The 16475-nt window shown below is 41.8% G+C and overlaps 1 protein-coding gene across 3 annotated transcripts in view; it reads right to left on the minus strand.

The window, feature by feature from the left end:
* Positions 1 to 16475, minus strand: part of ncam2 (neural cell adhesion molecule 2) — a 264286-nt gene that overhangs the window by 72485 nt on the left and 175326 nt on the right. For all 3 annotated transcript variants that reach the window (XM_023948900.1, XM_023948896.1, XM_023948891.1), the window contains exons 4-5: positions 13553 to 13696; positions 11408 to 11545 (exon numbers count right to left, since the gene is read on the minus strand). In XM_023948900.1, coding sequence (XP_023804668.1) covers positions 11408 to 11545; positions 13553 to 13696 — 282 coding nt within the window. The remainder of the gene's footprint in view (positions 1 to 11407; positions 11546 to 13552; positions 13697 to 16475) is intronic.

Consider the following 16475-nt stretch of genomic DNA (forward strand, 5'->3'; position numbering starts at 1 on the left):
TTTATAGTAGTAGAGTATTGTGATAAAGTATTTAGTCAAGTCTTAATAGAGGTAAAGTATTGTGATAAAGTATTTAGTCAAGTGTTTATAGTAGTAAAGTATTGTGATGAAGTATTTAGTCAAGTATTTATAGTAGTAAAGTATTGTGATAAAGTATTTAGTCAAGTGTTTATAGCAGTAAAGTATTGTGATGAAGTATTTAGTCAAGTATTTATAGTAGTAGAGTATTGTGATAAAGTATTTAGTCAAGTGTTTATAGTAGTAAAGTATTTGGTCAAGTCTTAATAGAGGTAAGTCAAGTGTTATTAGTAGTAAAGTATTGTGATGAAGTATTTAGTCAAGTATTTATAGTAGTAGAGTATTGTGATAAAGTATTTAGTCAAGTCTCAATAGAGGTAAAGTATTGTGATAAAGTATTTAGTCAAGTGTTTATAGCAGTAAAGTATTGTGATGAAGTATTTAGTCAAGTATTTATAGTAGTAGAGTATTGTGATAAAGTATTTAGTCAAGTGTTTATAGTAGTAAAGTATTTGGTCAAGTCTTAATAGAGGTAAGTCAAGTGTTATTAGTAGTAAAGTATTGTGATAAAGTACTTAGTCAAGTGTTTATTGTAGTAAAGTATTTAGTCAAGTGTTTATAGTAGTAAAGTATTTAGTCAAGTCTTAATAGAGGTAAAGTATTGTGATAAAGTATTTAGTCAAGTGTTTATAGTAGTAAAGTATTGTGATAAAGTATTTAGTCAAGTTTTTAGTCAACTCGTTGCATATTGGGGCAAAGTAGCTTTTCTCCACATCAGAATCCATTGGAATAATTGATGTTAGGGTTCATGTGTCCTCCAGGTGAGATCATCTGAAGGAGAACTAAGCCTAACTTAATAAAGTTCAGTAAAGCCTTTAATGAAGAGTAATCCGAACTCCACGGAGTCTAATCTGTGAGCGATCTATTGTTTTGGGATCCATTTATTAAACACAATGAATTACTTTTTGCTTTTTGGCTTCAAAGTCGGGGCAGCCCAACCCTGGTTCCTTAGAGTTACCGCCTTGTAGTTCTTGGCTGATGCCGATTACCTGAGCCAGGTATGTCCAGTTACCGTTAATCAAACCCTCAAATTCTCCAACAGGTCTGTTCAGCACAGATTCAGAGTCCAGCAGGTCCAGATCTTTGCAGAGTAAACCCACATGAGCTCTCCATGCTAGACCCCATAATGAGACTTCACGGGCTTTGAGTCTGTCGAGTTCCATGAATGTCTAATGCATGAGTCACATCCTTCAGAGTGGAGATAATGTCAGCTAACTTGAGTCTTTGTGCAGTAAACATATTTAAGGTGTAATAGCTTGGACTGACCTTAAAGCATCCCTAAGGAGCTAAAGAACTTGTTTTGTGTTCCCCGCTAATGGGCTTCAATGAAGCGGAGATCAGCCGTGAGAAACATTCTCGGTAAATGTCATAACCGCATTATGCCTACTGGAAACTCGGCAAGTAAATATTTGGAGACAAGACCTTTGCTGGGGAGCTTGTTAAGGGTTTGTTTTGCCTTTTGGATTTGTGCGTGAGCTGGAATGAAACCGGCTGCTGTTTACAGCGGGGAACGTAGTGTAACTGAGAGGAGTGTTTACGCTCCGTTCTCCGGTTGTTGTGAGGGAGGAATGATTGTAGAAATCCTGACGGACACATCCTGTGATTTGGACTGACGGCTGAAGGGAGGAAAATTGCAGGTCTGAGGTGTGAGCGACTGAACCAGCAATTAAGTGCAAATTGAGCAAGGATTTCGGCTAAATTAAGAAGCAGTTTCTTTTCTGCATAATGCCAAGGATTCAGAATAAAAACGGTGGTGGGGTTGTGATGGTGGCCTGTTTAATAAGTAATAGATTAAAAAGACAGTTAACATCTTTAATTTGATCAAATGAGTAGTCAGAAACACTGTAACGTTGCAGAGATTGTAATCCGTTTGGACGGTTCTTTAATAACCAATTAATGAAAGGCGAACGCCAGAACCCATTTTTCATTGCAGTTCCTCAAAAGACCACTAGAGGAAGGGTTCAGAAAGGAAGCATTTCCCAAAGACTCAAAAGGGTTTTGATTTATTTCAAGCAATTTTAGGCATAAAAACAAAGAAAAAGAGGACAAAAATATAAAATAAAAAAGTGTTTCATATCTATTTAAAGACCCACTCTACCAAGAATTGTTTTTTTGGTTTTTTAACATTTTTCTGATGATGATGTCCTTTTATAAAGATACTTGGGATTAAAATTGCATTTCTGACTATTTTTTTATTCAAATCATCTTAAATCAGGAACAGTTGGAGAACAATGCAGATCGTATTTGTGACACACAAGACATTCCGGGCTTAAACAGAGAGCTCTTAGCAATGAGGAGGAAAGGGGGGTTGTGACATCACAATGTGAGGACCCACTCGTTTTTCTGGATCGGGAGGGGCTCAGAGGTTAAAACCTTTGGTTAAAACCAAGATTAAAAGTGTGTACAGACTTTTTTATGCTTCTTTCTGAATTTAAGACAACTGTTGGTGAATTTCAAACATCTGTTGTTTTGGATTTGATCGGAGCTCAAGTGTGTCTATTATTAGAGCCGTGTCCTTTTGAATGGTGGTGGACTTTATCCACTACAATAAATGGTAAACTAAGTGTAATAAAAAACCTGATGGTTAAATGACAGAGGTGACTCCAAAGGATTTGGCTTTCAATAAATGTCAAAATCATGAATTAAACTTCAAGTAATGGTTAATAGCTAAGTGGGCAAATGTACTTTTTATTACAAGGAAGAAATATTTTTAAAAAGGAGATTATTTGTGAAACCTAAACACGTCTTTCTGCTTTTGGAAATAAAACTCTGTTCTTTATAAATCACATCAACAACCTACACTGGAATTCCAGCCCAACTGACGGTCAAAAACACCCAGAAGAACAGAAAAAGTATGAATGTAAAGATTCTTTTTTTTGACTATGACAGAAGAATGATTTTTTTCCAATAGAATCCACTTTCTTACTAAACTCAAGTCCTTGAAATAAATGCAATTTAAGCATCAACCTGAGGAAAAAGGTGGAGATGCTCCACTTCAATGAAACCAACTCTGTTTTAGATGGAGAGTTGACTGAATTCAATGCTTTGTGTTTCGTTACTGAGCCTGCAGCTGAAACTCCACCACGGTCATTGGTTGGAATCAGAGAAGACAGGAACCTTTTTTCCTCTGATATTTACGAAGAGCGTAAACATGTATGTTTTCTGTAAGTCAGACATCGGGAGGCGATGTGGACTCCGTACAGCATCGGTCCCAGCTTTGACATGAAAGCGGCGAGCATCTTCTCCGGCGCACTCAGCATCATCCCAGGCTTTTCTTTTAAGCGATCTGGAGAGCCGCGTTGGTGTCGGGGAGTTTGAGTCTATCTGCTCTGCATACGCCTTCGGGGAGTATCTGAAATACGTCTCGTTTTATTAGATAACACTAAGGGATGAAAAGTCGCTGCGCGCCGGGAGGGGGTGGTGTGCTAAGAAGCGTCACCAAGCTGGAACTGGAACTACTGTGCGACGGCTGCAGAGAGCACGATTAAATTTGCCAATTACCTAGATATGTCAGCTTTCCAGCGTGTCAAATCGCTTCTCCTCTCCCCGCAGAGCGCTAACATGCGGCAGATGAAAGGCCTTCACCGCCAACTTTTGAGGCCTGAACTCTTGAGCATTCTCTCAGACATCAATCTGTTTGGCCCTCGGGTTTATTAGCCAATCGGTGGGTGGCTCCTTCACCTGATCATTCTCATCCACCGTCCGCTTTGATGCCCCCCTGAAGACACTGCAAAGCTCCTGGGCTCCAGAGGGTCAGTGGAGCCGCTGCCTGCTTACCAAAACATCCTTTTATGGAGTGTCTCATGAATATTGATGACTTCACGGTGGGAAAAAATATACAGTAAGCCATTTCAGCCTCGCTCCCAGACAAAATGAAGTTCTGCATGACTGGTTAAAGCATAAATAGGCACAAGTGACGCTCCCTGCTCTGTATCAAAGGAACAGCGTGAGTTGGCAACGCTACAAGCTGAATATAACTGTCGAACACGCAACTCAGATATGGAGATCAAGGGAATTTGCAGGCCTCAATGAAAGTGCTGTCATAAAGACCTCACAGCGTTCCGACAGGCAATCAAGTCAGACGGTAGCTGGCTTTGCAGACACCAAACAATCTCAGGTTTAGCCGCTTTGGACGTTCCTCATGCAAACACACAACATAATTAAAGCCGCGAGCGGTGTTGTACGGCCTGCAGGCGCTACTCGCACTCGCCACCCACCCATTACCCCCCCCTTTACCTGCCCTCACTGGCTGAGTGGCTACTACACACCCCTCACCCTCTGCCTCTGCCACCTTGGCTAGAGCTGCATTTGACAAATTAATCAAAGAAAAAGACTTTTTTCCAACATGGCAGCCTTTCTGTTGGTTTTATCTCCATAGCAACCATCTTATTTTTTGGCCGTCCGAAGGTGACCAACAGGTCTATGTCATTTTTAGAAGAATCTGTAAAAGTAAAATCTTTTTATATCCTTGACAACAGAGGTTTTTAGCTAACCCCGACCACATTCCTGTTCCGGTTCATGCATTGAACTATTACAAAGTTCAAGTAAAAATGTGCGAGCAACAGGGAAATAGCCCTTTTGCTAGCTCGCCATGCTAGTGCCCCTAAAAATCTACAACTACGAATTCCAACATTTTTCCATAACTACCTTACCAATGATGCTCGGAGTTAGGAGGAGTTAGATCAAAATCCTTAGGAGGAGATTAAATCTGTAGTTGGTACTAAAGATGAGGCTTTTTTGTTATTTTTTGTTGTTGTTGTTGTAATTCAAGATGGCCGACTCTTCCCGAGGTCAAAGGTAAACAGAACTTCAGCTGTGGTTGTAGACTTAACCTGATGGCGTGTTTGTGATATTTCGTGACGATCGCCAGATTTCACACTCTGCCATAAAATGGCCACCAAGCCACAGGTACTGTGGCTTTCCCATACTAACGTTTAAACCTCCTTTGGATATCCCCGACTCGTGTGTTTTGGTTTTTTTAGTGGTTTTTAAAATATTTTGGATTAAGCACCATAAGAAATTTTGGAACCAATCATGTTTTAATCAATTGCAAAAATATTCTCGCCGTCCAGGACCGCTGTGGCACAGAATAAAAGAGTTAAAAGGTTAAAAGAAAGAACTTAACCTTAAACTGGTTCAGGCTCCGCCCACCAACTATAGCTCAGTGTATACCAAACTTAAGACCGGTCTATTTGAAGGAGTGCTTAGCTACAGCTAAAATTTGTTTAGCAATGTTGAACTGATTGTCGTTTGGTCATTGAATGTAAATTGTTGTCCTTCAAATCAAACTACTTGTGAACTTTGTTTCATTGAGACAATCTGTAGCTTCATCGTCTGGACAATAACAAATGGATAGAGGTGAACTTTCTCCCTAAAATGTTGCTTTGGATCACTTTTCATGACGTTCAGCACACTTTCTTCCACTGGTTGCAGCACAGCAAGCTGCAGGTTACCTTGACAACGCATCACGCAGTGTATCGGAGTACACACATGTAAATAACAGCGTTCAAAATGAACACGGTTAAGGCACTAAGTAGTGTGTTTCTTATGGTATAAGTGGGATAAAGCCAATGGAGATGTACATTATCAGATTGGACGGTTTACGTTTTTGCATCGTCCATTCATTTCCGATAATGGACACGTCCATTATCCCTTACTAGTCTTAAGATGAAAACGTCTTTAATCTATGGGTCAAGGAAAGTCTACAAATTAAAAGCTGAATCGTGGAAAGTGTTGGAAAGACTCATCTACCAAACGACCACTTATCCAGAAACCAGCCTCATTTTTCCCAACATCGGTTAAGAGTTTCAACTGGACCGTCTCCAGAAAAACATTACCTTGGAGAAAACCTGAGATGGAACGCTTTAGGCCGTTGGAGGTGAATAATGTGGAATAATCAGAAGGTCTGACTGCGCTTGTTGACGTAAAAATCAATACCTGATCTAATTTCCCCTCAAACAGAAGTTTGAGTGGCATATTTAACACCGGGAGACAAAAGATCCACCAAGGCTTCATCGCTCCACTTCTAGTTTTCAGTCCTTTGGGGTCCAACAACAGAGGAAAAAAAAGGTAATTGTGTTTGTTTCCGTGTCGGCTTGTTTATCTTGCTGGGCTCTGCCGTGGCCCCGAGCGTCTGCAGCTGACTGATAAAACACGTAGCCGGTGGTGCCGGTCGACACACCTTCTGCCAATCCGTTCCATCTCCATCTGCTTGAGCTGTTCGACCATCAGAGGCTCGATACTGCTTGTGGTCGCTCTCCGGGAACGCATCAGACGTTTTCTGTTTGTGCCCGTGGCGGGAAGGGGAACGACCCCGGTGACCTGCTGTGTTCATGAAAGTCCGTTTGAGAACAGGAAAGGGATCCGGCTCCAGGGCTGAAGCCGGGAACGCTTTGCTCGTGGAAATGTCGGATTTCATGGTTGAAGCTCACCAGCAGACAGAGGTGTTGGTGCTTTATTGAAGCTGCAGGGGATTTCTGCGGGCGCATGTTTCTGCAGACAGGGAGGTTATGTGGCAGCAGGTGACATTTACCTGAATGTCCCTCCCCATCTGTGAAACCTTCAGCTCAGTTCTGCTGAATGCCACAGACAGAAGTGAAAGTTTCTCATCATAAACCTGCAACAGAACACTGTAGTAAGGTGGTTTTATTTGGTCTGATGCCATTAAAATGAGAATTTCTCTGAGCATTTCTTTGAGCTACAATTTTTAAAAACGTTTTGGAGGAGAGGAAATGCTTTTTTAGTCTAAAGCAGTAATATGTGGTTTAGTGTTGATTTCATAGCTTAATCAAAATCAGAATAAACCAGGAAAAACACTAAAGCTGCGGATCGTTTCTTTTATTTTTGCTGTTTAATGAAAAGTTAAGGTATTCCCACTGGCCTCAGCAACACGTGTTTAAGCAACCACTTCCAATGAAAAGTCTATGCAAACGGGTTTCCACGTCCAAAACTCTGGCGTTCCAGCATCGCCACACAAGTTTTCCGTCTGCTGTCAGGCTCTATGTGGCCATTGAACGCATTTCAACATGTAAACCAGTTGAACTTGGGGACTTGGATTTGTTAGTGACTTATGGATGGCCTCCGTTTTTTCACAGAAGTTCTAACCATTTGAAAAATGGTCATGAAGGAGACATTGATAGATTTATTCTACATGTCCAAATAGAGCTGTTAAGAAAAAGGCTGAAGGAAGATTTCCCAGATTTACATCGCTCCAGCTCCGACCAAATGAAGTCAATTCAGTCGTCATTTTTTTCAAGGTACGGGGTCCGCCATGTTGAAACCAGACGGCATCAGAAGAGCAGAGAGTGGTCCGAGTCGGTCTGAGGCAACGTTTCTATGGTAACCGCTCTCGTCAATCGGGAGTGAGCTTGTTGCAAGGTCACATGAAACGTTTTAAACGTTGGACGTGGCATGCCAGCTGGCTCCACCTACTTTTATTGAGGCATCTGTTTGGTCAGTTTAGAACTTGAACTACAGAAAAAATATCAAAGATTATTAAGAAACACGTTAAAAAAAGGTATCGGAGCAAAAACGGTTGTTCTGACCAATAGAACGACTGAGTAACTGCTGTTTATTTCCCAATAGAAGTCAATTGAGTCAAAAGGATTGGAAACGGGGCCCTTTACAAACCCTTTAGGACAACAGGCAGTGAAAAGTGGGTCTTTAGTGAATTAGGCTCCAAAACCGGAACCATGAGTCTGGCGGCCTTCTCTGTGTGTGGACTTCTTAAAGAGTCTCCCCGTAGGGACGCCGCCCCCCAGAAAGGCGCCACATGGCGAAGGTTGTGTTGCGGAAATAATAGGTTGCGGCTCATTGAGCAAGCTTATTGGATCTTCCACAGAGGTGAGCTAAGTGGTTTGCTAAATTTACTGCGATTCATACTTTTTTGGGTGGAAGCGCGTTCTCCTATTACGTTAAATGTGAGGGAATTACACAGACAACGGCGTTCTCGCTGAAAACGAGCTTCAATCGAGCTTCAATCGAAGTCTCGGGTGACGCCCTATAAATTAGGACAAATAAAGAAAACTAAAAAGCCGTTCTGCAGATTTGGAGCAAAACCTTAGTTTGTAACGGAACATTTCAATCTAACTGGAAAACAAATGGAAGCAGAAAGAGCAGACAGCCCAGTAATCATTAGTATATTGGAGTCGGTAAAGCCGGAGCTGTCAAAGCTGACAAATCTGATGTGATTCTACAAGCGGAGGTTTGTAGCTTTGACATGAATTTCAAGCTCGGTTTGTGCGCATCAGAGTCAGAATCGCTGCGCCGACTGCAAATGATCCGAGCGCCGCAAACAAGCTTTGAGACGTGTCAACCTTATGTTACGGGCTCAACAAGCCCTTAAGGAGCCGCTCCAAACCGACAGCTTACAAACGTGCAGCTATTGTAGTGAGCGACGGCAGCGGGCTGCTTGTTGGGGGGAAGAAAGCTTCTTTTGAAGCGCCAACATTTCAAGCTAAAAGGTCAAGGAGCTGCTTTTAATTGAGAGACTTATTGCAGTTTTAACCCTGGGATGTGCGCTTCCACGTCAGCTGCGGTGCAAACGGAAAAAACAACAAGTTGTGTATGCAGAGGAAGTTCAATCCCTCATGCATGCTAATCTGTTGACACTGTGCAAGATGAGTGTGTGGGGAATCAGAATGAGGATGTTTGAGGGGGAAGTCTGCAGCTGGTTGGGAGTTTTGGTTAAAAAAAATAAAATAAAAAATATCCCAGATGTAAAATATCCCAGATTTATAAAATAGATCTTTTCTTGGCCAGTATTTCCATTTAGGGTTAAAAATTCTATCTAAAGAAGAGTTTGATGTATTTATTTAGGATCCAAGAACATTTTAGAAAAAGTGTGATAAACTGATTTATGATCAAACAAAATAAAAAGTTGGGATGTCCTGATCCAATCACATAGTATCAATCGAGATCCTATGTTCCATCCCGTCCAGGGATCGGATAGTGTGATCACCGCTGTATATTTTCAGCTTAATATTAACGATAAATAATCTAGTAGAAGTCTTCCCATCGTGAACAGATTGCAACATTTTATTGCCGTAAAGCAGCGGAATACGACAACAGATGTTTACAGGATTCCCACTCAATAACTCTTAATAAATGTTTCAAACTGACTCTCTATTGGTTTGTCTTAACTCAAACAACAAACGTTAAACGACCCATGAAATGTAAAATCAACTTTATGAGCTGTTAGGGTATTATAATGTTTATTACTCACAAAAACAACCCCAAAGTGGTATTTTGATCCATTCATGCATTTATGAGTATTCCTCTAGGAAACTGCTCCCTGATCACCAGACCTTTCCAACCCATAAAAATGAGTGGGTTCTCACATTGTGACATCACAAAGTGAGGAACAGCCCCTTCCAGGAAGAGTCTGAGCTGTCAGCTCCGCCCTCAGGCTAACAGACACACCCACTTTATCTGTGTAGCTAGCGGTGATCAGCTTTCCTTTGGCCGACGCAGACTCAAGGTTGACGTTATGAAAGGCGGAGCCTCAGAGATCAAGTCGTTTTACTTCCGGGTAGGAAAATAACTAATGCGTAATAAAAAGATGTATTCTTGAGTGTGCCAAAGGTAATATCATATATTTGGATGTAGTGTACTCTGAAAGGCTTAAGAATAGCATGATGTACAGAATGCAAAAATACAAAATAAAATAAAAAAAATCAATGATGTCTCAAAATAAATGAAATCATGAAAACTCATCACCGTCTTTATGCTACAACCATGTTTGGAAGAAAGCCATTGACTATTTTTCAGACATCATTCAAATCGTATTTGATCCAAAATGTTCAATAGTTTTAAAGATGCTAAAGCTACAATTATCTCACATTACTATCGCCTACAATACAGACCAAAGGTTTGGACACACCTTCTCATTCAAATGAATGGGAAAGTGTATGTTACTAGTTGATAGTTGCACCAATATTACTTATGCCAGAGAAGGGCTCTGTTTAAGTATCAGTGAAGGTTAATACAATAATAAAGGGGGAAAATCTAGATTTGTTCAGTTTTTGAATGGGTTACAAAAGTATCGTATCAGTACCAAGAAATATATCAAATGTAATATAACAAATGAAGGACTTGTGATCTTTTGACAAATTTATTTATTTATTTTGCCGTCATTTCCAAAATGACAAAAAAATGAAATTATGATATTTTTTGCTTTTATTTTAAAGTTTTATTTTTCTATTTAGGTTTTCCTCGTTTATTTAGAGGAGAACTGAAGGGCTCTTATTTTGGTGGGATTTTAGATCCCTCCTAATCACCTGTTTTTTAAACTATTTTAATTCCGTTTTATGTGATCCTTTTTCATAAAGTACTGGAATTTCAGTGGCTGAGGCACAGAAAACTTCTGTAAATTTTAAGTGAAGCCCAAAGGACTTTTTGTCTAAATGTAGCAGTGAATCAAATAGAAATGGTCCTTCCGACTCAAAATTAAAAATTCACCTAATTTGTGTTTATTTGACGGTTTGGATGTGAGAGAAGAAAATCTGATCTGGATTTACACCAAAAACAAGAGCAATTCTTCCTGTTTGAGGTTTAAAGATAGTTATACCATGGTCTGGGTGCATACTCGATTCTGACTGGCTGCTGGGTGTGCATTAAAAAGTGATATACCACAGGATAACCGCACAGTGAAAAAAGAAGTTCCGGTCACCTAGCTTAAATGTTTTGTGTCACTGCGGCAGCTTCTTTAAAACAACCTTTTGCTTCACCACGTAACAAATAGTCCGCGATCCAAATTGGAAAAAAAACAAGAATTAAGGACTATAAACTGGTTACTATTTATTTCTTTTGTAAGTGACCATGGTATAAGTGGGTTAATGGCCTTTGAAGTGTGCATTATCACTTTTTAATGCACTTCCCGTGAACCGTCCTCCGGTTCAGGCTTCCACAGTGTGCGTTATAAAGTGATAATGCGTACTTCGTTTGCCATTAACCCTTACGTAATCACTCACTAACAGAGATAAACGCAATTAACAAAACTGAGGTTAGACAGCAGTAAATGGTTGTGAAGCGTATTGTGCTCTAATGCTCTAATAATTCACGCGTTGCCAATAAATATTCAGCTCTACATTGGTGCTATTAAGAGTAAAATGTCTCGTTTGTGCCGCCTCCAAACCAACTGTAGCACAGCGAAAACCTAAAAACAGTGGCTTGATGATGTCATATTCAGCCAAGATGGCCGACTCCGTGAAGAAGAGCTACCTTTCCCTCAACCCGATACAACCCAGCGGGTGAAATCAGTCACAGACATTGAGAAAATAACAACATACGAGGATATCTGCATCATTAAGCCAAAAAAGTATGAACCCACCGTTGACCACCACGGCGATGTCCACGAAGTCGATCTCGCCACGGGCCTCCACACTAGCTTCGCAGCGGTACACGCCCTCATCGGCCTTGGTCACCTGATGGATCTGCAGGTTGTTGTTTGGCAAAACCTGAAACCTGCCTTCAAAACACGGAGGAAGGACAAAGAGGAAACCGTCAGGAAAACGGCGGGAACCTCCACATTAGGGCTTTAGATCGTTACTTAGGCTGCCATCCGATTCACAGGTCAAATTCTAACCGTCCCATGTATTATGTCTGAATCTGTTTGTCTTTTTTATTGAATCAATGAAAATGAATCTGATATGTATTTAATCCCCTTCATTTATACGTGTATTTAGAACAGGAGATCAGAATCAACAATGTCACGTTGCTGCATTCCTGCACATCCTAGATCTATGTATGTTTGGGAACTGAATGCAACCTGTACTGCAGAGACAGCATTGGGTAGACTGACTGACAATGGTCTACAACCAATCAGGACGCAGAACACAGTTGGCTGTGACACCCGTTATAGCTGTACTCCACATGGAGAACAGAGACCTACTGACTGTATTGGCTCTCAGGTTGAGGCCTGCATCTCTGAAGTTACAGGGAGGTGATTAAAGAAGCAAAGGAGAATCTCTGCTTGCACGCTCCACGTCTGAATTTCAATGACCAAACGAGAAGGATTCCAGGATTCAGGGCGACTCTAGTCTAATCAGTGCACAGCCACGCGTTTGTTCTGAAAGGACGGAGAGGAAGCCGTGCAGAGACGCTGTAAATCAAGGAGCAGGGCCGATAAAATGAGCCTCATGCAGGAACATGGAGTATCTCTCCTCTGAGTGCCTCCCTGTCTTTTCTCTGCAAATTAAGTCGACTATCCTCCAGATATTCAATACTATTAAAGCTGAAAAGAGTGAGATTACCAGAGAGAACTCCATAAATGGTATAAAACACCCGTGCACACAGGGAATGGAAGGTGATCGACAATAAAAGTGGAATTCTTGTTGGGAGCATTTGATGGCGAGTATAAAAACAGCCATTTGTCGGGCCTGTTTTTCTCTCTCTTCCTGAGAGGCTGGTTTGTCTTCTCGTCTCAGGGGAGGCAGCGTTTTCCAATGCCACCATCCAGCCGCTCTATAATCCATCCTCTCGATGGCTTGTTAGCGTGGTTTCTGTCCAAATTAGGTGCCTCCTCCAGAGCTGATGGGGTTTCTATTCATAGGTTTTTGTCTTACGGTGAATCCTAACAAAAGCAGGAAAAAAATGCTTCCCAGAGAACTGTGATACTGGCACATGAGAAGTCCAGCCCTGGAGCCAACCTCCGCCAATAAACCACAACTGCTTTCATGGAAAAGAATGTTTTCCTCTGAGATTGTTTCTGCTTTTAATACATTCATGGAAGTATGAGACTAAAATGCATCATGTTGTGTGTTGATCTTTTCCTTGCTGCTACACAACAGAATGCTGTGAAGGATCCCACGTTCTCTAGCATTTCACCGTGACGTCTGGATGTCTTGAAGGCCGTGACAAGCACCTTTCAACGCTGGCTCGTCTGACTTTAGGCTCATAAGTCAAAGGCTCATCAGGTGTCACACACCTGGGTGTGTACATTTTGTTCTTGGGATTTGACCAATCCCCTCGTGGAGCGGTGGGCTGCTTTGTTTGCCAGTGCGACCATGGATTTCTGTTTTCAGGCACACCTGCCGACATAAAGTATCGTAACGTAAATCAGCAAAAAGTGACGTTTTGTTGCAATGCAGGACTGTACCAACACCTCATTATGTGTCGCCGGGGACGGCTCTGGTTGTTAAAGGTTTAAAGCTTGAAATTGGGTCACATTAGTCGACTTTTTATGAAGTTTATGCAAAAAAAAGGATGTTCATAACGTTCCTGAAAAATGACAGAAGCAGCAAGACAACTGCACTGATATTTCAGAATAAGAGCTGGAGGCGACAGGCAGCAAATTCCCACTGAAAGGTTGGTTGACTTTGGAGTCGGCTGTGACCTGCTGCTAGCAGCCCAGTGCGGCGCCGCAGATCACAGGTTCCCACAGATGGATGCTGGGTAAAGGTCAAAGTCCAACCCAAAACATCCAGTTCTCCTTATCAGCACAGCAGCAAAACCTGAAGACGGTGCGTTCACTTACTGTGGTATTGGTCTGTGATTTCTCGGTCCTGGCGGTACCACACCACCACTGGCACAGGGGAACTGATGACATCGCACACCACCTCCGCCGTGTCGCCGTGGCGAAACTCCTGCGGCGACTCGACGTCCCGGAAAGTCAGCCTCTCTGTGGCATCAAACAGAACGGAGGTTTAAACGCTTTTCACTCGCTGCTTCTCCGTCAGGCAGTTTGTGGGCATTTGAAGATCAAAGAGAAAAGCAGGAGGAACTGCTGAGCGTCTACTGTAAACCATCGAAGCTTTGAGAAAGGCGTTAAGGCGGGAAAAAGACCCTTTAAAAAACCTGCATCATTCAGAGGAGCTGTTACATTCTAAAAGCAGTTTGCAGACTGGACAAAATCACTGGATAGCTGATTGGACGTTTTTCAAACCTCAACTGAAAATCAACAAAACGTCTGAAAAACAAAGACAACACAATCCTCATGATAAGCTCCTGTGTTGTGAGGTGCATCAAAACACAAAGATTCAGCACAGAAGAACAAATAACTGCTGTGTACTTTGTTTTTCTATTGGAAAAGGCTTTGTGTTGAACGTTCTGGCAGACTTTGTTGTTTCTGCAACAACACACTATCTGGTAACGCAACACACTGTCTGGTAACGCAACACACTGTCTGGTAATGCAACACACTATCTGGTAACACAACACACTGTCTGGTAACGCAACACACTGTCTGGTAATGCAACACACTGTCTGGAAACACATCACACTGTCTGGTAACGCAACACACTGTCTGGTAACGCAACACACTGTCTGGTAACACAACACACTGTCTGGTAACGCAACACACTGTCTGGTAACACAACACACTGTTTGGTAACGCAACACACTGTCTGGTAACGCAACACACTGTCTGGTAACGCAACACACTGTCTGGTAACGCAACACACTGTCTGGTAATGCAACACACTATCTGGTAACACAACACACTGTCTGGTAACGCAACACACTGTCTGGTAACGCAACACACTGTCTGGTAACGCAACACACTGTCTGGTAATGCAACACACTATCTGGTAACACAACACACTGTCTGGTAACGCAACACACTGTCTGGTAATGCAACACACTGTCTGGTAACACAACACACTGTCTGGTAACGCAACACACTGTCTGGTGACGCAACACACTGTCTGGTAACGCAACACACTGTCTGGTAACGCAACACACTGTCTGGTAACGCAACACACTGTCTGGTAATGCAACACACTGTCTGGTAACGCAACACACTGTCTGGTAATGCAACACACTGTCTGGTAACACAACACACTGTCTGGTAACACAACACACTGTCTGGTAACGCAACACACTGTCTGGTAACGCAACACTGTCTGGTGACGCAACACACTGTCTGGTAACGCAACACACTGTCTGGTAACGCAACACACTGTCTGGTAATGCAACACACTGTCTGGTAACACAACACACTGTCTGGTAACACAACACACTGTCTGGTAACGCAACACACTGTCTGGTAACGCAACACTGTCTGGTGACGCAACACACTGTCTGGTAACGCAACACACTGTCTGGTAATGCAACACACTATCTGGTAACACAACACACTGTCTGGTAACGCGACACACTGTCTGGTAACGCAACACACTGTCTGGTAACGCAACACACTGTCTGGTAACGCAACACACTGTCTGGTAATGCAACACACTATCTGGTAACACAACACACTGTCTGGTAACGCAACACACTGTCTGGTAACGCAACACACTGTCTGGTAACGCAACACACTGTCTGGTAACGCAACACACTGTCTGGTAACGCAACACACTGTCTGGTAACGCAACACACTGTCTGGTAACACAACACACTGTCTGGTAACGCAACACACTGTCTGGTAACGCAACTATCTGGTAACGCTACACACTGGCTGCTAAGCGCTGGTTGAAGAATCTTAAACATGACAGAAAGGTGTCACCTGTGTGGTAACCAGACGTTCCTCTTGTTCGTGAATTCACTTGATTGTTTGACTTTCATAAAGGAATCAGCATTAATGGAGCCAACTGGCAACTGGAATTTTAATAAATATTTATTTGTATTTATTGGATGAAAATGGATCAAGTTTCACTTAAATATCAGAATTACCAAAACATGTAGAAAGAATTTATAGAGAATCCTCGAATAGTTGAAATTATATAAAAGAGTTCAGTTCTAAGATATTTAAAGGAGGTTAGAGGTGACACCATATCATTGCAAAAACTACATCATAAAAACATGTAGGTTACATACAAAATAACAGAATTAAAGCCATTATTGTTTATTTAATGAAAAATAATTGAGATTAGAGCCACAGCACCCTAACCCTAGAAATGAAAGATATTGAAGGCAAATAAATAAACACAGCTATAGACAAGTACATACTCATCTCGATACATTCACACACATACATATTTATAGGTATATGCACAACATGAACACATCAGCATAGAGCGTAATTGGGATAGTTTTCCCAGAGCTTTAGACATTAGCCATAACTTTAGACTACAGCTCCACCATCATTCTAAATATTCTACATTTACTCTCATAAATAAGCAGAAAAACAACTAATTCTGTAATATTTATGCTCAGTTGTTTCAAACGGCAAATATTCAGTCAACCGCTCCTTTTTCCCCGAGCTTTGTACTGTCGAACCCTTTTGAGAGGCGGATTTTTTGGTGAGGAAAACTCACAAACTCAAACAAACTCCGGCTAATTTTCAGGCTGTATTGCAGGACGGACACCAGCGTGATGAAAGAACCTGCCGCATTTATGAACTCAGCAAGAATAAATGAGCAGAATTATTCCACAGTCTTTCTTCCTCCTGCACAATTATGACAGGAAGCTTTTGATTCCTCTGCAGTTCAACCGCTGGTTTCACGCGGGGCGACCCGACC

The sequence above is a fragment of the Oryzias latipes genome, chromosome 2 (genome assembly GCF_002234675.1).
Source record: "Oryzias latipes chromosome 2, ASM223467v1".
In the NCBI taxonomy this organism is placed as follows: domain Eukaryota; kingdom Metazoa; phylum Chordata; class Actinopteri; order Beloniformes; family Adrianichthyidae; genus Oryzias; species Oryzias latipes.